At 33.6% G+C, this 23,053-nt stretch overlaps 1 protein-coding gene across 13 annotated transcripts in view; it reads right to left on the bottom strand.

The window, feature by feature from the left end:
* The window catches only part of FER (FER tyrosine kinase), a 461,370-nt gene that overhangs the window by 232,622 nt on the left and 205,695 nt on the right, over positions 1-23,053 (bottom strand). For 10 of the 13 annotated variants that reach the window (XM_054489923.2, XM_063665113.1, XM_054489928.2 and 7 more), the window contains 2 exons: positions 21,736-21,939; positions 17,324-17,446 (listed from right to left, as the gene is read on the bottom strand). In XM_054489923.2, coding sequence (XP_054345898.1) covers positions 17,324-17,446; positions 21,736-21,939 — 327 coding nt within the window. The remainder of the gene's footprint in view (positions 1-17,323; positions 17,447-21,735; positions 21,940-23,053) is intronic. The other 3 variants (XM_054489929.2, XM_063665119.1, XM_063665120.1) reach the window with 1 other exon arrangement.

The following is a 23,053-nucleotide window of genomic DNA, read 5'->3' as shown; positions in this document are numbered from 1 at the left end:
TGGTCAACAGTAGGCTATTAGTAGTTGTTCCTGGGAAGTCAAAAGTCATATGCAGATTTTTGACTATGCACGGGGTCAGCACCCCTCACCCCCAGGTTGTTCAGGGGGTCAACTGTATATGAATTCTAACAGGATGGCTACAAGAAAGGGAACAAAGGAAGAAGGGGCTAAATTGGGCAGGTGAACTAGGATCCCACCTTAGAAAATCTTGATGAGAAAAAGAGGCCTGCATTGCTTCACAAAAGCAAAAGAAGTATCGTAAGTTTTAAAAGTAGCAACCTGATAGGATAAAATGTTATTTTAGAAGGATAATTCTAGTGAGAAGAGGGAGGTAAAGATCCTAAAGGAAAGAGAAGTAGGTAAGTTATCAGTAATCTAGGTTTAAAGTGATGAAAGCCTGTATAAATAGGGCAGCAACATGAGTGAAAGAAAGAAATAAGTGAGAGAGACCAATGGAGCCTCCTCTTCTGCCATCCCTGGATTATCTGTCATAGGCCCTCTTCGCATGCTAAATATTTTCTCATTTACTCCAAACTTTCAGGTATTTTCTCTACATATTGGTGACTCCCATGTCTGTATCTGTGGCCCTGAGGTTGCTTCTAAATTCCAGATACACATATCCATCGGCCTACAGGTCACATCTATTTGGAAATGTCACATATATGTAAAACTTAGCATGCCCCCAATTTTCTCCTTAACCTGGCTTCCTATAGCATCTCAGTCCATGACATCATCACCTAGCTGCTGAATTATAAACCTAAAGGTAATCCTTAAAACCTCTCTTTCACCCATCAACTTCTTTGCCAAGTCTTAGTGATTCTGACAGATAACTAAGCTAGTGATTCGTAATTTTACCCAGCAATCAATACCCCTACAAATACCTAATCATTCTCTAAAACGCAAATTTACATTTTTACATCTCATTGTCACTTCTATCTCTTACCTGTCAACAACTCACTAAGTGGTTTCCAAGATGAAGCCATAATTATCCTTAGAAAATACAAATCTGATCATGACTTCTCCTAGTATAAGACCATTGAAAATTTCCTGTTCCCCCAAAAATCAAACCTTTTAGGATGAAATGTTATTATTTGGCACCTTTTCCCTTCTCCAACCTCACTTCCTGTATTAGTTTTCTACTGCTACTGTAACTAATTGTCACATATTTAGTAGCTTAATGCAAGACAAATTTATATTTATTTTATTTTACTTTAAGTTCTGGGATACATGTACAGAACGTGCATGTTTGTTACATAGGTATACATGTGTCACGGTGGTTTGCTGCACCTATTGACCCGTCACCTACATTTTAAGCCCCGCATGCATTAGCTATTTATCCTAATGCTCTCCTCTCCCTTGCCCTCCAACCCCTGACAGACCCCAGTGTGTGATGTTCCCCTCCCTGTGTCCATGTGTTCTCACTGTTCAACTCCCGCTTATGAGTGAGAACATGCAGTGTTTGGTTTTCTGTTCCTGTGTTAGTTTGCTGAGAATGATGGTTTCCAGCTTCATCCATGTCCCTACAAATGACATGAACTTATTCTTTTTTACGGCTCCACAGTATTCCATGGTATATATGTGCCACATTTTCTTTATCCAGTCTATCATTGATGAGCATTTGGGTTGGTTCCAAGTCTTTGCTATTGTAAATAGTGCTGCAATGAACATACATATGCATGTGTCTTTATAGTCAACACAAATTTATTATTGTACAATTCTGGAGGTCAAAAGTCCAGAATGAGTCTCTTGGTGCTAAAACCATAATGTCTGCAGAGCTATGTTCTTTTTGCAGGTTATAAGGAAATAATCTACTTCTTGCCTTTTCCAGTTTCTAGAAGCTGTCATCATTCCTTGGACCTTGGCCATGTAACTACTTTTGTAGTCATACGATAGGTATATCTTCTTGTCTGACTATGACTTCTACCTTCCTCTTCCAGGTAAGAATACTTGTGAGTACAAGAGGTCCATGTGGATAATCCAGAATTATCTCCCCATCACAAAATCCTTAACATAGTCACATCTGCAAAATTCCTTTTGCTTTGTAACAGAACCTATTCACACATGCTAGCAATTAGGATGTAGACATATTTGGGGAGCCATTATTCTATCTATCATGCCTCTTTTCCTCTCTTTCCCTGTTGACTAATGTAGTCTCCACTCCAGGTGTATAAAATGGAATCCTTCAAATAGTTCTTCAAATGTGCCACAGAATTTTTCACCTCAAGATCAGATGCACCTTCTCTGAAAAACTATGCTGTCTCAGGCCCTTCACCAGTGCAGTTGTAGTCATTCTTCACAACTCAGCTCACCTTTTGTCCTTTCCTCAACTGTCTAACATAATATGTCCCCTAAAATACTATAAAATTCTTCTGAAATGGGGTTCATTACCTCAATCATGAGTGAATTCTTACTAATCTGTCTTGCCAACCAGACTCTTAATTTCTTTTGAGGCAAATATTGTCATAGTCATCACTGTATCCTCAGTACCTAATATAATTTCTATGACATACTAAGCAACTAAATGTGTATTTATTGAATGTTAACTCAAGAGACAATCAGAAAAATGCTTAAGAGCTGTGGGATTCCTTGAAAAATTTCTACTGTTTATTTCAGATGAACATTGATGATCTTCCTGAAAACCCACATTCAAAACTGCAATAGAAGTGAAGAAGTCTTTTCAAACTTATTTCTAGAGAAGACTCAGAAAACTTTATTGACTATCGCATGATCCAGTATTATGGACATTAAGAAATGATTCCTAAGGTCTCCAGCTGAAGTGATTCTAGAGTCAAAAAAGGATACAGATTTATTATTTAAAAGAGAATACAGCATTACTAGAAAGTAGTGAGAAAATCATACCTCTTATAGGCCACCATTAGGAAGTATCCCTCATGGTAAGACCATAAAACAATGAGAGCTATGGTGTGAAGATGAGGATCCTTGATTACTAAGAGCCACATAAGAAATTATAACTGATTTTTGCTGGGGTTGATTCTATTTCTCATTAATTTAAATAACTATCAATCAACGTTCAAGGATGTCCACAAGATTATAATTTCTCTCTATGGGTATTCCTGCTACAAAATCTCATTTTTTGGTGTAGTTTTAATATATACAAATTGTTACATAAATAACAAAAAAAAATGGAAAAGAAGTTTCATTTTTCTGTAAGGCTTATAAATACATAAGAACGAGGTTTCTCGTTTTTTAAAAATCACTTGCAGATATCTTTTTAATGTCTTTGGTTTTTCTAACTTAAATCCTAGTATTCTGATGTCATTAAAATTCTTAGCACGCAAACTTAGTCTACATAAAATAGAACGTGGGACAAGCCTTTTGTGGCATGATTAAATCGTTCCCTTGAAGGACAAGGTAGCAGAAGGTGAACACTAATTTAATTAATATGATAAAGATAAATGGTGTTTTTTAAAGTGAAAACAAGTATGTCTGTTCTTGTATATAATTCTCACTTTTCAAATGGGTTAATACAGGGCTTTAATTTTCAAATAAAGAATATTAAATATTACACAAGATTGTGTCACCACTTTAATATCAGAGAGAAATCTCATCGAGGTGTCAAATAAATTTAATGGAAACAATTAGATATAGTTTGCAGTAGTATAAAATACAGATAAGCTGAATAAGAGTGCAACCAGAAATGTTTTCTATCTGTACTCAAAAACACTTATGAAGTTTCCGAAGAGCACTGTAACTACACGGAAAAGTCACTTCAAATATAAAGTAATTTAAAAATAGAAAGTAAATTACTGTACAAATAGAACTGAAACTGGATATATCTTATTTCCAAAGAGATGCCACACATAAATCTAAACAAAGCCCAACTCTGGAATCGTTAAAAGCCAAAATTTCTACATTATTCTGAAAATAGAATATGAGTCTTTTGTTTATATTTTTCAAGTGTTATATTGGGCACTTCTTAGATGTCTAGATTTTTTCAAAAATAATATCAAGTATTTACTGAATGTATATTAAATGTAAGACTGAGATACAAAAAAGTGAGTAAAAATATCCTTATTGCTCTGAAACAGCTTATTATCTAATGGGCACATCAGATATATAAAACTAACATAGTACAAGACTGAATAAAATAAATGCCATAACTACTTCAAAGATTAATGTAAGCTGAGGAAGAAGACATTTTTATGAGATGCTTTATGAGTATGTATGTCAAATAAAGTAGACTAATAATGAAGATGGAATAATGAAAATATCATCATGCGAGATGTTCTACCTCAGAAGTGTATGTGAGCTGCAGGTAGGGACAGAGAGAGGAGACTACTAAGGAAAACGGGTTATGTGGGTTGAAGAGACCAGTCCAAGACAGAGGCCAAGAAGGTACCCTCTTCTCTCTGTCATACTCCTACTTCTCACAGACTCACCACACTCACTCCTTACCACCTCTCATCTGTCCCTCCATTCTGTTAACCACTTTCCTTCTGCTTGAACTATAGAAGTACAAACACTAATAATCCTTGCATCAGAGTTCCTCTGTTCTTTTGGGGTTTATAGAATATCAAATGTGTCCTCAATGTCTAAGTTCAAAATCTAAAAAGCAAAACATTAAAAAAGATGGTGACCCTCCATTAAATTAATTTTGAACTGATAATTTATAAAATAAAATAAAATATTGGAAACATATTTTCAAAAGTGCAAAGCCTAAAGGGAAAAAAAACTTCAACAATTCATTACATCTTAATGTTTGTTTTCACTCAGCATGTGAATTCTCTACCAACCTCACTAAATATTAAACTGTTCAGGTATATAAATATCATGAGATATTTGTAAATGTCATATGTATAACCCTTGATATTCTGACAGTTGTTTAAACTTTTTAATGTATTTAATGCTAATTTTTATTAATATTTTGATAAGTCTAGAGTCCTAGAATTTTACTATTCTATTCAGGAAAAATTGAAAATGGGGGAAAATGCTGATGTAGAATGTTCTTTATTAAGCTGTATTTTAATATTATACCCTTGGCTACATTTAAAGGATGCTAAAATCAACAACCTATGAAATCTGTTTCTAAACTTGTACAAAAATATTGTTGATGACACTGTTATCTAAAATCCCAAGAGAGAAATTTCCCTTAGAACTTACTGGCAGTAAAATTTTGCTTTAAACAAATTAAAATCCTTCTTCCTTTCTAATCATGAAATTAGCTAACTCTTTTTCTGTAACAGCTTCCAAGAAGCTTACAGCTAAATTTTAAGCTCAACAAGGAAATTATACATAGGCCATTAGGAGCCTGTATTTTATTTACTATTTCTGAATTCCTACCACTACTTATTTTTCCCCAGTACTGAGAATTTATTTCTTTCTTTCTGGTTTTTTTTTTTTTTTTTTTTGAGACAGGTTCAAGGGATCCTCCACCTCAGCCTCCCAAAGTGCTGGGATTACAAGTGTGAGCCACTGAGCCTGGCCATTGTGTTTCTATTTCTATTTTAACATTACTATACTAGGAATTGGTTTTAACTACACAAGTACTATTTGAAACATGGTAAAATGAACATTGATTTTTTTCTGTTAAGTGTGCCAATAAATTCCTTAACTTCTTCCCACAATTAAAAATCTGAATAGCTTCAATATTTTAGTGAGGTATGTATATATCTCACATATGAGGTATGAAGTATGTGGTATCACCATCATATTTAGGATGTGCTTATATCACATTCATCCTTTGCTTATAAACCTTTACCAGGGTGGCATTTTCCATCACAATTCTGGTATTCAGGGCCTCCAAAAATCTGATTTTAACCTAAACTTTTCAGATTATTCACCTTTCCAAATCACCTGCTTCTGTCAAACTGATCTCGCCTGACTTAAAACAGGTCTAGAAATTTCCCATGTTTAGCTTCTCCTCTTATCAAATAATTTCCCTCCTCCTCCTTCTGCCTATTCTCAAGACCTACTTCAAGTTCATCTTCCTTTTTAAACCATTCCCAGCCAATTTTTTCCTCTCTTCTGAATTCCCGTAACACATCCTATGACTTTAGAAATAGCTTTTGTTGATTTTTAAAAATCCTTCATATAAATACTTTTCAAATTGAGGTTCAAGAAACCAACTTATTGGCTGTGAACACTTTTAAAAATAAAGTATAGGCTGGGCGCAGTGGCTCACACCTGTAATCCCAGCGCTTTGGGAGGCCGAGGCTGATGGATCACAAGGTCAGGAGATCAAGACCATCCTGGCTAACACAGCAAAACCCCGTCTCTACTAAAAAATACAAAAAAAAATTAGCCAAGCATGGTGGCAGACGCCTGTAGTCCCAGCCACTCGGGAGGCTGAGGCAGGAGAATGGCGTGAACCTGAGAGACAGAGCTTGCAGTGAGCCGAGACTGCGCCACTGCACTCCAGCCTGGGCAACAGAGCAAGACTCCGTCTCAAAAATAAATGAATAAAAATAAATAAATAAATAAATAAATAAAATAAAATATAATGCAGCTCATTTAGGAAGCATAAAACAGTGTTTGGAAAACTTGTTTTAGTTACACACACACATAAATATCAATACTCTCAAGTTTGTGTGTCCTGAGTCTTAAACTAAAATGCGATTTCTTCATATAAATTATGGGAAAAATAGTTTTTAAAACATTGCTCTATAGTGTTCTACAAAACATTAGCATGTAATATAATTTTAGAAAATGTTCATATTACAAACATAGTAACATGTTCAATGAAAAACATTTTTAAGCTGCCCCAAATCACCCATTACTACTCCAATCTAGGGTAATCATAATTAATATCCTGGAACATAGCCTTCCAACTTTTTCCATGTATTTGGATATCTATACTTTATTTAATAAAAATCAGATAAATACCATAATGCTATTTTATAAACTGCTTTCTCTACTTTAACAATATACAGCATGAATATTTTGTCTTCTTATCAATAATTTCTCAATAAAGCATCGTCCTAAAAATTTGTAATTGCTTGAGGACAGGTGCCATGTTTTCAATACTTTTTAATCTTACCTTTTGAATAGGTAATACATTCACAGTGTTAAAAAAAGTTAAAATGTAAAATATAACAAATAAAAAGTTTCCCTTAAACCTCTGCTTTCAATTTCAACCACCTCCCCAAACATGTAATCTGTTATTGTTTATTGTATTATTTTAAGTTTCTTTATCACATAAAATCAAATTCAGACTTATAATCATACTCCTACCCTTTTTATATAAAAGGTAACAACATAACCTAAACTGTTTGCAGCTTAGTTCTTTGTATTAACAATGTCTCTTGGAGCTCTCCCCAGTCAGTACATATATAACTTCCTCATTGACAGTACGCCATTGGATAGGGTACTATAATCTATTTAACTAGCCCCTAATGGTGAAAATTTCAATGATTTCCAGTTTCCTAATATTACAAACAATGCTGCAGTGACTAACCTTGGAATGACACCACTTCATACATGCATATAACTAAAGGATAAGTTGTGAAAGTGTTATTGCTGAGTCAAAGGTATATACATTTTACAGTTTTGACAGATTCTGCCAAAATGCCTTCTATAGTGGTTTTTCATGTTGTTGTTGGGAATTTATACTCTTGACAGCAAAGTATCAAAGAGCATTTTTATCCACATCTTTGTCAAGACACTGTTATTAAATTTTAAATTTATGCTAATCTAATAGGTGAATAAATATATTTTTATTTTTCCTTTATTTTACTGAGAATGGGACAAATCAACTTTAATATATTTAAAATCATTTGTATTTCTATCTTCTAAACTAGCCACCCATATCCATTGCCAATATTTTTATTTGGTTGTCCTTATCCATTTCTAGTAGCACATTGTATATTAAAGAGATTCACCCTTTTGTCGTAAGAGTTTATATTGATTATATTAATATGTATTTTAATTATTTACTAATTTTCTAAAAGCAACTATTATATACATATTATATTTTTCCCTTTTCTAATCATTCCTTTATGCTTTTAGTTTTATTACTTCCATTCTTCCACATTCCTTTGATTTGATTGTGGGTTTGATTTTCCCTCGTTTTGGGTGAGATGACGAACTCATTTATTTCATTAATATAAGTACTTAAGGCTCTGAATTTTTCTCCAAGGGCAGTTTTGGCTATATCAATTAACATATCACATAAATTTTTATTTCTTTCATCCCTTTCCCACATCCATTTTTGCAAGCAAGGAATATAGCCTTAGAATTTAAGGGTACATTCTTCACATTCAGCAGGTAATTTTTTTTTCTTTTTTCTTCTTTTTTTTTTTGAGATGGAGTCTCACTCTCTCTGTGGCCCAGGCTAGAGGGCAGTGGCATGATCTTGGCTCACTGCAACCTTCGCCTCCCAGGTTCAAGCAATTCTCCTGCCTCAGCCTCCCAAATAGCTGGGATTACAGGTGTGCGCCACCAGGCCCAGCTAATTTTTGTATTTTTAGTAGAAAAAGCATTTTGCCATGTTGGCCAGGCTGGTCTCGAACTCCTGACCTCAAGTGATATACCTGCCTTGGCCTCCCAAAGTGCTGGGATTACAGGCCTGAGCCACTGTGCCCAGCCACTTTCAGCAGGTAATTTTTGTTGGAGGTGGTAAAATACATTGCAGCTTGTTTCTTTGATTATATCTTCTCTTAACTTTATTATTCCGTGATTTCTCCACAATCTATGTGATAGCAGCAAGAGGCAGACCATCGCCTAGGCAGATAGGGGCAGGTCACCAGTGAAACCCCAACTCCAAGCCAAAACCTCCAGGCTTTTTCAGTCTAAAGCCAGAAAGCCAAGCCACAAGTCAAACTATGGACCACAATGAGAACCTGTCTTCCCATTTGGCACACTTTCCTCTGATTGATCCCCACCTTTCACCTATTTTACTTATACCTACCCTTTCCTAATTGGTTTTTGTTTGTTTTTGTTTTTGTTTTTGTTTTTTTTGAGACAGAGTCTCGCTCTGTCGCCCAGGCTTGGCTCACTGCAGCCTCCACCTCCTGGGTTCAAGCGATTCTCCTGCCTTAGCCTCCTAGGTAGCTGGGGTTACAGGTGCCCACCACCACACCTGGCTAATTTTTGTATTTTTAGTAGAGACAGGGTTTCACCATGTTGGCCAAGCTGGTCTCAACCTCCTGACCTTAGGTGATTCATCCACCTCGGCCTCCCAAAGTGCTGGGATTACAGGTGTGAGCCACCGTGCCTGGCCTCATAATTGGTTTTTTACACTGTCGTGCCCAACTTTCAGTGGTGCCTTTGTTTTAACCTTTTTTGCATACTCACAAACCAATCAGCACACACTCCCCTATTCTGAGCCCATAGAAGTCCCAGACTCAGCCACACTGGGAGAGAAACCAGCTGACTCAGGGTAGCTGACCACTCTCACGTCCCCTCTCTGCTGAGAGCCATTTTGTTGCTCAATAAAATTATTCTCTGCCCTCATCACCCTTCAATTGTCAGTGTATCCTTATTCTTCTTGGACGCAGAACAAGAACTTGGAAACAGTTGAATGCGATACGAACTATAACACAGGCAGGCTGAGCTGGTGCATAAGCCAGTGTTGGCCTGGCCGGGCCGAGTGAGCAGGCCACCTGTTGCAGCAAGTAACGTCGCTGTGTGAGGCCCAGGTGGGGGCATCACCGGCTGAAGGTCCGTGGCTTACAAAGTGACTGAGAAAAATCATGTGTCATAAGGTGCTTTGGGCTACCTTATGATATACTTTGAAGTCCCTGTTTCATGAAAAATGCAGTTTATGAATTTTCCAATTTTTGTTGTTTTTGTTCTATGGCTTTGTTTGTTCTATGTTTGTTTGTTCAATGTTACTGTGTACGTTACTCTTTGTTACTGTTCTATGGCTTCCAACAAGAAATGGGGGAGGAGAGAATTATACATCATACATCCATGTTCGTATCAGAAATACTGTACATTTTGTTGTACATTTCTACAAAAGTACATTTGTAGAAATGCTTTCAAAAGTCCATGCATATAGCAAGTATAATAAATACTTGGCCAGGCGCAGTGGCTCACGCCTGTAATCCCAGCACTTTGGGAGGCTGAGGTGGGTGGATCATGAGGTGAGGAGTTCGAGACCAGCCTGAGCAACATGATGAAACCCCGTCTCTACTAAAAACACAAAAGTTAGCCCAGCGTGGTGGCACGTGCCTGTAATCCCAGCTACTCAGGAGGCTGAGGCAGGAGAATTGCTTGAACCCAGGAGATGGAGGTTGCAGTGAGCCGAGATCATGCCACTGCACTCTAGCCTGAGAAACAGAGCAAAACTCCGTCTCGAAAAAAAAAGAAAAGAAAAAGAAAGTATAATAAATACTTTAAAATGATGAAATGGTGCATATCAGGCAATGTTTGTGCCATAAATGTCAAATCCTGCCTTTCAATTTGCATTAAAAAATTCCAATGACTTATTCTTTTAATAGACCTTACCCGCCTATTCCCATTTCCCTTCAAGTATTTATAAAGCAGGCAAAAAAAAATGTATAGAAGTAATTACTGAAAACCTGGCTCTTCTGACTAAAAACATAATGATATTTAAGAAAATCTGAGGTAGGCTTATGGATGTGAAACTTTTGAGGTATCATTTATGGAACATCAGTGGTTTCTAAGGTCTATTAATTTTTTGATACTAGCATTGCTTTTCCTCAAAATATCTGCTGGTAGAGGATGAGAGTTTTAAAAATCAGTCTGGGTGTTATTAAATATATGTACCATGGTAAGGTTCTTTTATATTATTAAGTAGATCAAGCCTAAAGTCCAATCTTAATTTAACTTTGCAGACTATACTAAGTAGTGACTACATATTCAAATATCACCCTGTATTTCCCTTAGCACAACATGTTTATAGTCTCTGCTAGACTTTCATGTGGGTTGGGGACATAGGTGTTAGGTTCATTTATATCCTGGTGCTAAAATATTGGAGTATAGAAAAAATTTTTGTTAAGCTATTGACATTAATCAGATAGTAGAGATTATGATTTATGCTAGCTGGAGCTGTAATTAAAAGATGATAAATAGAACAGAATCCCTTTCAGGTAACAACTCTGAAACTTACAGTAAATTTGATTTAGGGTAAATTATAATATCTGAGTTTCCTTACCTAATAATGGAGATAATATTAATACTCAAATTCATAGTTGTTGAAAAGATTTAATAAAATAATAGAGGTAGATTCTCAACAGTACTCAAGTGTTTTTTTTCCTTCTTTCACAATTTAAAATGCTCCAAATTTTCCCTCTATTAATTATTTATCTGTCCTGTGAAAAATGCTTTCAAACAAAAACTGTATGCTATTTTGCAGTTTCCACCATATAACTACAGAGATTTTCACACATGATTTTTATAACAAGTGAGGTTACTGTAGGCCACAGATGAAGTTAGAAGGCTGGCTTGCCTAAGAAGATGTGGCTGATAATAGTGAAAACTGGGATTTAAAAATGGATTCTCTGTGGCTCAAATCCAAGACTGACATGGAGATTTATATATTCCTGATATATCTCCTAAAAAGAACATTTTGTAATTTTTTTGTGCTCTTCCACTCTCAATAGACCTAATTAATTGATTTAAAAGAGCCAATTAAATAGAAATCTTAACAGTGAGTATTCTAGTTCAGAACGTTTTTTTCAAACTGTGAGTTTCCATGACTGGAAATCCAATTTGATATGGTATTTAATTATCTAATTTTAAAGAGCTAAAAATAAAGATCACTCTTATGTCTTTTCAAATTTTCAACACACAGCAATTTTTGAAAAGCCCATACAAGTGACACCATAAAATGATTAACTGCAAAAGCACAGCTAACTAGATGCCTCCAAAAATAATGTTACTGGGAAAAAAGTTCTTAGAAATAAAAACATGGCATTTACTGTAATTTATTTGGATGGCCTATTCTACTAAATATACTCCCTTGAAATTCACTACCACTATTAAACATAAATCTTGTTTCAAGAGACCCACTACGAAAACTTGTAAAATTTTATGCTGAATTTCTACTCAAATGATGTGAATTTCTTAAATTATACAAAGAAAAACTGGCCTTTTAAGATGATACGTATTAATTATTAAATTAATCCAAATCTGCGCTCATCTCCCATCACTCTCCCTTTTGACCACCCTGCTTCAGCCATACTAACCTCTGTAGTTCTTCAATCACACCAGGAAACACTCTTCCCCAGGTACACAAGGAGAATATACAGTCAGTAAACACCTCTATGGCTCTTAGAATTGTTTACTGCTGGCATCTGTTCTGATAGGTTGGTACACATGCTGTACTAACTGCTAAACCCTTTCAGCATTACCCCTTTATACAACCACACAGATAACTCCTTGTTTTGATTTACGTCTCTGTCCAAAATTCATTAGGAGGCTTTCTTTGATAATATTTAAAAAATTAGCCCTCTCTATGCACATACACACACACTACCTAAACACTGTCCTCAACACAGTCCAGAACTTCATTATCTCCTTACCCTACTCCATTTTCATAACATTTATTCACTCTAACATAAAGAACACAGCACAGAGTGAGTACTAAGTAAATATTTACTAAATGAATACTGAATCACATCTATTTTTCATTCCTTTCTTAAAAAATTAAATTATTTTAAAAATTACACAATCTCTCTTAATGAATTAAAGAACATGGATATAGACTTAAGGAAAAGGAAGACTGATTTCATAAAATGATGAATTGGTAAGACATCAACATATCAAAAACTATATTATAAGCCTCTATAAAATGAAAATTACTAAACAGTAATATTGGAAAAGGCAAGCTATATCAGATGTAAGATAAAATGGTCTTTAAATCATCTAAAACTAACAATGTAAACAGTGCACTTAATTTAAAGTGCAGTTTCTTCTCTTAAAAACTGTTCTTTGCAGTGTCTGATAATCAGGAATGTTGCTGCCATGAACCTGTCTCCCCAGGACAAGTTAGTAGTTTCAGCCACAGAGAGACTTACTCTCCTGTCACAAATCTGACTCTAATATTCTGACAACCTATATGACATTCTGGTAAAAAGCTACAATTACAATTACTTAATTTAAGCTGGTTGTCTAAGGTTCAAATTAATTGCTCTCTGCCTATCTAATGTACATTTTGTTTTGTTTTGTTTTGTTTTGTTTTTTGAGATGGAGTTTCACCCTGTTGCCCAGGCTGGAGTGCAGTGGCACGATCTCAGCTCACTGCAACCTCTGCCTCCCAGGTTCAAGTGATTCTCCTGCCTCAGCCTCCCAAGTAGCTGGGATTACAGGTGTGTGCCACCACACCTGGCTAATTTTTGTATTTTTAGTAGAGATAGGGTTTCACTTGTTAGCCAGGCTGGTCTCGAACTCCTTACCTCAAGCAATCCGCCCACCTCGGCCTCCCAAAGTGCTGGGATTACAGGCACGAGCCACTGCACCTGGCCTAATCTACATTTAATCATAAATGTTTTTGCTTTACTTTCGATTCAGAAAGCGATTTCTTACATAAAAACATCTAAATATGAAGAAATATTAAACTTAACAAAGCAAATATCTTCCAAAAGTGTCATTTAAATGTTAAACTAGATGTCTTTCTTAAATATATTTGACCAATCCCTATATTTTAGCTCAAATCCTAGCTTTCCCTACCCAATATTATTGTTCAGTAATTTTTCTTTTATAGAAACTAATAGTTTTTGATATATTAAAATCTTGTTCAAGTTAATATTTTATAGAATGAAAGAGATTTCCTCTTCCTTAAACTCACATTCATATTAATTAAACAGTTTATTTTAGCCTCTAAAATTTAGACTCTACAATCTGGAAACATAGATAGTGGTTAAGAACGTGGGCTCAAACTCCAGATCTGCCTCTTAACCAGTTCTGTTTTCTTGGGGAATTCATTTACCATTTTAATCTTTAGCTCTTCATTCATAATATTTTATAGCAATAATAGCAACAATAATATTATATGAGATTAACAACAATTCTTATTAATATTTTATAGGAATATGTGAGGTTAAATAAGATAATGCGTATAAAAAGGTCAGCAATTACCTGGACTCCTAGCCATTGCTCAGTGAATTCAATCCTCTAACAAATATTTATTGAACATTACCCTGGGTCAGCACTCTTCGAGACACTGGAAATACACTACACTAATTGTTAAATACAACTGTGGCCCTATTGAAGTTATTTTACTTAAGAGAGACAAATGATTAAAAATACATCATATAATATAATGTCACTTAAATGTTAGCATGACGAAGAGAAATAAAGGCAGAAGAAGGGGGAGCAAAAGGGCTTGATGTGTTATTTTATACATGGTAGTCAGAGAAGGCCTCTCTGATGAAGTGACATTTGAGTAGAAACTGAATTAAGTAAAGAACAGGTCATATACATGTCCAACTTGTTTGCTAATGTAAGAATGATGATAACGGGTGATTAATAACCCCTCTTTACAAAAATTTCTTCCATCTTCCATATGTTTACACAAGCTCTGAAGGCAGTGCAGGAAAAATCAAGGAGAGGGATGGGTGGCTCAGGCACCCACTAGTTTTCATAAAGTGAGAAAGTTAAACAATTTAATCCTGTCTGGTTTTCTGTACCTCTGAGTGAATGTGCATAAAAATGTGAAGGTAAGGAAGAGATTACTTTGACCATTCTGTCCTCAAGTTAGGCATTATGATGATAAACATATTTTTATGGGTAGGAGCAGAGATAAATGGGAAGAGAAATAAATGTGAAATAGAAATTATAATGAACTAAAGTGGAATTCTTTAGGCTAAAAATGAAGTCTAGCAAGACAGAAATTAAATATTTTACAGCACATTATATAATCAAAGACATTTACCTTTCACACAAATTAGATCAAGGAATAGATTCAGTTATAAGAGTACAAATAATTCAAACGAAGATAAGTAACAGATACTACCACCATAACAAATCCATATCAATTTGTTATCCACTCAGTTGAAAATTATCTAACTCAAAGCTTCTGCTTTGTGATTTGCTTTTAAAAGAGTAAGATGATCCTTTAAATCAGTGTATAATATTTGCAACAAACTGAGATAATGATTTGCATATTTCAAATACTAGTACTTTAGGTTAATAGCCAGATAAACTTTAAATTTCTACCTCATATAAAAAATCATATATAACGATTTAAATTTCTACAGCATCCAGTATATATTTATTTTCATAGCTAGTTCTATCAGATGGTGAGATAATCAATTCCAAAGTGTTGGGAGTTGGAAAAACAATAATTAACCATGTAATAGTCCATAGAATCTAATCTATTATCAAAGTTTTATAGCAAATTTTATATTATAAGGGGTATAGCTTTATGTGAAATTTTGTATTCCTAGTCAAACTCATATCTGCATTGTTATTTCTTTCTTTTATAGATTTGGTCTCCCAATTTAGACCTGGCGAAGCCTGTAGACAATGCAAACATTTGGTTGACTTGTGAAATGGGACATCAGTATCTCTGAAATCCTATTTGTATATTCTGTTAACCTAATCTGGATAAAAAATATCTTCCTGCACTGAATTTTATTCATACTGATATATACTGGAATTGATGTTCATACTTCCACATGAATAATTAAGCATACAAAACACTTTATTTATTTAGAGACAGGTTCTCACTCTGCTGCCTAGGCTGGAGTGCAGTGGTACAATCACAGCTCACTATAGCCTCAACCTCCCGGGCTCAAGCAATCCTTCCATCTCAACCCCCCAAGTAGCTGGGACTACTGGCATGTGCCACTACCCCCAGCTAACTTTTGTATTTTTAAGAGATATATACTTAATTGTAACCTAGAGTGCTAGAGGGAGGGCAGTGATGTAAAAGAAAGAGATGTCAAAGAAGACCCCTCAATTTATGACTTGAGAAGCTGGGTATTTGGTGGCATCCCTTGTTTAAAAAGAAACAACAAATTTTGAAGTTAAAGGTGATAAGCTCAGTTTGAGGTGGAAAGGAGAACAATTTGAGTTTTGGAAAATAGAAATCTGAGTTATAAATATAAATTTGCAAATTGTTGATGTATAAATAGTAAATAAAGCCATGAGAATAGATTGCTTTGACTAAAGAGAAAATATCTTAGAATTCTATAACAGCATTCATTTAGAGATGAAGGAAGAAATATTGAAAGAGAGAGAGATATATATATATTTTGCTATAGAAAAAATGTGACAACCTATTTCAGGCTGAAGAAGAATTTTTTATGGTTTTGGTAATTAAGGGTAGAAAATGAATAAAAAAAATTAACAAAGAATGAGCCAATTTCATAATTACAGAAAATTGTTCAAGAAAGCCAGTTCCTTAACCAGAGAATTAGAATGTTTAACAAACAACTGTTAAAATCTTCTGTGAGAGAAATATTAAAGGTCATCCTCTCAGTGAAGACTCAGTAGTACAATAAAAGTACAAATATAGATATTATATCCCAGATTAACAAAAGGAAATAAAATAATTGTTTTTTAAATTTCCAAATCACTAAATCCAGACTAGGTACCAGCATTCTTGGAACTGGCACTTACTCCAAATTAAAAGCAGTCCCTAAATGTATAAAAGTCATATCAACAAATATTAATCTACCAAGTTGTGTGGCTTTCCTATTTCTACGCTGTTTTTCATATTAAACAGTCCTGAAAGGAAAGAGCTCTTGCCAATACCAACCCAACTCCTGAAACATCAAAAGTGCTCAGAAACTAAGTCAGCTCCATTGTTCCACTTCGGTTTAAGTCCCAAAGATTTTACCTTTAAAACACAAAACTTCCGCATACCCATACTTTATTGAACAAATCTTGTAAAGCACATGTAAGTAGTGTTTTCTGTGATAGATCATAGAGGTAAAAATGACCTAAGACAATCTCTTATCCAACCACCTTGCTCCACATACATAAGTTCTGATTTACTGCTTCTGTGAAGAGTAGACTAGTTTTTAATAGTTCCAATATCTTATAATACATTGTAAATGTAACATCACAAATTAAAACCCTAATTTATTCCTAATTGCTAGACATTTTCTTTGACTTATACAACTTAGAATCTTTTATAACCTGAACCTTTCAAAGTATGAATCTTATAAAGTGAAGAAAAGCCTCAAGTCTGAAGAAAAACTAGGAAAGGGGAAAAAAACCAAGCCATTTGTATACTAGCAAATACTGAATAAGAAAGCAGCTCATCTTAATAAAATCAAGGAAATTTCATGTTTCAATTGTATTAGTAATAAAAGCTAGAAAAACAAAAACAAAACATTCTTTTTTTCTGAACTACTAGCATATAACCTAAGAATTTTATTTACTGTTGGAAATGTTAACTCACCAAAAATTCTTTTAAAACAAACAGACAAAAAAGTATATAAGCACCTACCTTAGGAATAGGATTCAGCAGAACTACACCTGACTTCTTAGTGATGACCTGTTTTGTTGTATAGTGATGATCTATAAGTTGAGGAATGTTTGAAAACCCAGTGCCCTCGAATCGATACATGTTCTGGAGAGAGAACAATAAGGTAGAATACATGTGAAGACATTGCTTTAGAAAATCTACATTCATTGATAAATTAGATTCCATTCTTAAAAAAACTATAATTGCACAACAATGTGAATATACTTAACACTATTGAACTATACCCTTAAAAATGGTTAAGATAATAAAAATATAAATAGATAAATAAAACTCTGACATGTTTTAAAATTCTACCTTGTGACAGATAAATCAATTTTCACAATGTTTAAATCTAATTCAAATTGTTGAAAAATAAAAAATCTAACAGACCTGAAATGCATTTTGCTAAAATGCTAACCAAAGGAAACAAAGCATGGGATACACCTGAGTTACTGGACAAGATACATGTTTACATATGTCTACATATGTGTTCCATTTGATAAAACTTTCAATATCAAAAATGCCAAAAATATAAGGAAAGATATTCAATCTGATGGTAAATATTTTAATACATCTGATCATTTATTTTCTATCTGTTGATACAGTATTAGTTTGCTTTCTGTAGTGGAGTATTCATTTATTATTAATTACCAAAAACACTCATTCACACATCTTGTATAAAGAAATAAAATGCACCAGTGACAAAACTGTAGATATCAACACACTCATATCTTAGCATTTTTTAATTGCATATCACCAGGTAAGGTGCGATTTTCCCCAAACTCCTCCAAGACCGCTTTTTTCTTGTTTTCATATTTCAAATTGGCCTATGAGTAGGTTGTCATATGGATAAATTGATAGCAATAAACCTGGCAAATCAAAAATACCCTATTGGCCATATTTTTCAACGCAAGAAGCACTGCAAGGCAATGTAACAAAAGCTTCCAACTGATAGTTCTCATACCCAGGAGATATATACAAATACAGATATGGGAGTACTCCCATTTTAAGAAAATGCTGTGAAGAAATAAGAACTTTCAAAACTAACTAAATTCTGACCTTACTTGCATTACTGGAAGATTACTTTCCCAGCTGAAAGTTTAAAAACTCAAAGCTCTTTTTCCATACTATAAAATAAAAAAGATTGAATGTATCAAAATTTAATTTATATAAAACTTTTTAAATGAATATTTCTGTTTCATCGAGTAATGAACAAATACGCATTCATTTACTTTAACACTTAACTATGGAGAATAAATCAACTCAAGGGCAGTTAGTGTTTGAATCAGTTCAAAGCAGTTGTTAATTCACTGCCTAAAGAACTTTTGTACATAGTAGGCAGACCTCCTATGATATATTAGCACTGATCCTTAAGAATATTTCACACTGAAGGTACTAATCTATTTCTAATAATATATGTTTCTAGGTGTGCAAAACACTGAGCAAGATCTCTCAGTGTCTCAGCTTATTCCTTAGTGAAACAGAGATAATATTTGTACCTCCTCACAGAGTAAAAGAGTTGAATAACTACTAACATGCAAACCACTTTACCCAGTATACGGTACATGTACTGGCACACATTCAATTGTCAAATCACCAGACAAATAATAAACGTTAATGGACACAGACTGATTCCTTATCTTTGCTACTGTGAATAGTACTGCAATAAGCATGGGAGTAAAGGTATCCCTTTGGTATGCTGATTTATTTTCCTTTGGATAAATACCCAGTAGTGGGATTGCTAGATCATATGGCAGTTCTATCACAGCTTTTTGAGAAATCTCCATACTGATTTCCATAATGAATTTACTAATTTACATTCCCATCAACAGTGTATAAGAGTTCCCTTTTCTCCATGTCCTTGCCTGCATTTATTATTTTTTTGTGTTTTTAATAATAGCCATTCTACTGGGATAAAATGATGTTTTATTGTGGTTTTGATTTGTATTTCTCTGATGATCAGTGATACTGAGCATTTTTTCATAATACCTATTGGCCATTTGTACAACTTTTTGGAGAAATGTCTATTTATACTTTGTATTAAATGTTGTATTCAATGTCTTGAATGCATGAATGCATAAGTACATGAGCTTTCCAGTATTCACTTCTATGCTGCCTTATTGGTTTATTTAATTTCACATCCTGCAAAGTATGTATTCACTGATTTGATTCTCGCAAAAACTCTTTAAGATATTAACCCTCTTTATTTCCTAAACCACAGAACAAGTAATGACAGAGCTAGGACTGAAAGCCAAGTGTTCCAACTCCAAATTCAGTGCTCTTTTTATTGATCTACTATTTAATATTTTTAACTCCTCTAAAATCTTGTATTACTTTATAACCTCTTCTCTTGGAACACTTGTTGACTCATTTATTTACAGCTTGTATAATAAAAACTCCTTCATGAGAATACAGTAGGAACTTATTAAATATCTGTTAATGAATTTCTCCATTTATTGACCCCTTCTAGTCAACAGGTATATGAGGAAATAAATAGGATAATTTTAGCTCATGGAAGATTCACCTGCACAAAATGAAAAAGAATTAAAACTGTCTATATCATCTTAAACTGTTTGCAACTGCTTCAAGAGCTCAACACTATACAGCAAAAACTCACTAGAATAAAATTAGGCAGCAGAAAACCTGAGGCATTTAGTGAAAAATAAATGTTCTCATCTTTAACAGAGATATTTGAAAAATTTCAGTGACAGAAGGAAACCAGATAAAACTATCAAATGTGAACTCGTAACCTCTTATTTTTAGCATATATTATATTGTTCATTTTAGCCACTTAAAATGGCAATATTAAAAACAAGCAATAATTTGCACACTGACCCTTTCCTTTCTGTTTCTAAGAATGCTAATTTAAATACTTACAGTTACAATTTAAACTAGAAGTGATAATAAGATAAATATTTCAGTTTTACATAATACATATTTCAAAAATAGTTACTTTTAGAGCTTAGAAAATAAAATGAAACATTCATATAAGTTGTGGTTAACGAGTTTATACTTTACCTACAATCTTTCCTTCTACAATTCTCATACCATGTAATAAATATTGGCAATATGGTCACAAATTGTAATAGGGTAGGTTATCTAAATCCACAACTTAAAGGCATATACAAATTACAAAAGAGTTTGCCAAGGAAATAAAAAATGACACATCATTAGAAACAACATAGTTTCCAAAACAGTAGGTTAGATGTATGAATGTGGGAAAATATGATTATCAAGTTGAGGTCTGAATACTATGAAAAATTAACGAATAGTGTGAACATTATGATAGTGGAAATACTTTAATGGATATATTCCTTTTAACCTATTTGAATGGTATCTACTTTCATTTAGCTATAACTACGAGATGTAAATGTACTAAATGCCACTGAATCCTACATTTTAAAATGATTAATTGTATGGTATGTGAATGTCAGCTCAAAAAGACACATTTTATATATATATAAACTTATTAAGAGATGTATGTGTGCACGTGCATGTGTGTGTACATACACCTGTTACTAAGTTATCTAAGCCCTCAGGTTCATCTAACGATCATGGTTCAATTTTTGTAAGGCAATTAGTATCACCCTAGTCTCTCGACATAAAATGAAATCCTGTGGATAGCAATCTTGAAAATGCAGGCCATTTGAAATGATGGGAATGGAAAACAAACAGAGGCATCAATTCCTTCATATGCCAAAAACATTAAAATTCCTTAGTGGGTAAAGTTAAATTTTGAAATTACTCTTCATCTGTTTAAGGCTCAATAAAGAAATGTAACAAACATAGAAAGTAGTTTAGCAATACTTAAATTTCAAAAAATAAATTAGCATTAGAATAATCAATGTAAATAGATTATTTTTAATTCTTCATTAATTTCTATTCATTATTAATGCCAATAAACAACAGCTTAGCTATAAAAACCAATTCAACCATCATCCCATTCATTAAGAAATTTTATGATCACTATTCAATAAAATATTTCTTAAAAATCTTTCATGGCACCATTCTGAAAACAATTCCAAGCTCCAATTTCAAAAGTATAATTTTCATAAACTTAAGTTTCTCTAGAAAAAAATTTATAATAATCACATTGTTTTTAGTTTTAATTCAAAATATCTTTAATGTTCAAATTTAACAACATATTTAAATAGCTATATCCTTTGATTTTATAAACATTATTTTTAATTTAAAATATTACTAAATACATGTTTCCTTAAACATATTTAAATGTTAGTACATTTTGAAGCACTGTATTTAAGAAATTCAGAAAAAAATTAAGTGCTAAATTTCATGTGTTGCAGGCATTTATCACAAACCATTCATTATTTTAATATAATTGTACCACAATGAACTACATCAAAATATACATATGAACTAAACTGGAAACGTACATCAACATATTGTATGATAAAATGTCTCCTCTGTCCATCAGAATATACAGAAAGGACATATTCACCAGGTTTCCCATGACTCTCTCGCACCAAAAAGTCTCCTTGTTTTTTTAACAGTTCTTGAGCTTCTATTCTGGGAATTGCACCATGGTACCAGTCCTGTTCTGCCAAAGGCTTCTCACTGATGGAGATCATATCAGAAAGCTTAAACAAATATTAAAAAAAAAAAAAACTAAATTAGAGAAAATACTGATTATTTTCTAATAAAATTCATAGCAACTATAAAGGCTTCTTACAAATGTTCCTCCCTTTAATTGACCAATTAAAAGTTATACAATAAACCTAAAATATCTTTTGAAGTACTGGTACTGAAGTTTACCACAAATACATATGCTTCAACACTTTGTTTTATCTATCATACAAAGGTAGACACAATATTAGCATTTAGAGTTAGCATTGATAATCTTATTCACCATGTCCTAAAATAAATCTATATACTAAAATTATCAACCAGAGAAATTATGAAGAAAAAGAGGGAATTAACAGAAATGTATCACAAAACAACTTAATTTTTATGTAAATGAAAAGTTGAATTGTTTCTTTTTTATGTAATTAACTCTTGATCACAGAGGTTCTCAGCAGTGTCATACATTCCAGGAGCACTATCTCAGGTTTTATTTGATGCTGCCTTGCTGCTGTGCCTTTCTGTCCTTATCTTCCCTCACCTGACTTCCTTAACCATTACCTCTGCCACATGGCTGGCCCTGCTTCTACAAAGCAATGGTAGATAAAGCCCTAGGAGAAATAACATCACTGAAAACCACCAACATGCAATTACAAACACATGGCAAAGATAAGGAGTGGTTATAAACCATAAGCATGGTAGAGAAAGCAAATTCTCTGTTATTTTAAGAGGCCAAATGCTAACACCAAGTCAGAGATAATTTAAGAGATGACTGTATTTCCTTGAAATGTGCTGATAGTAGATTAAATCACACATTTTCTGATTACAAGTAAAAATCTTGTTGATGTTGTTGTTGTTTTTATGGCACACAGGAACTAAACTGCTCCAGATAGAGAGAGTACTATGTGGATAAGCTGTGGTAATCTGAACTAACTTTTAAGGTTCTCAAAATACAATATGCACAATGCCTCATGAGAAAGTAATTTATAAATTGGAAAAACCAGAATTAATAATAAATGAAAGGCAAATATTCATATATGAAGTTTTATAGGCTGATATAAATTCTAGGTAGGGCCAAAGTATGGTAATTTTGTAGTAAGTAAAAACTGGTTTTTAACATAGCCTTCATCGTTT

Source organism: Pongo pygmaeus, chromosome 4, assembly GCF_028885625.2.
Source record: "Pongo pygmaeus isolate AG05252 chromosome 4, NHGRI_mPonPyg2-v2.0_pri, whole genome shotgun sequence".
NCBI classification, from domain to species: Eukaryota; Metazoa; Chordata; class Mammalia; order Primates; family Hominidae; genus Pongo; species Pongo pygmaeus.
Note: the sequence above shows the minus strand (reverse complement) of the source record. Positions and strands in the feature narration are given on the sequence as shown.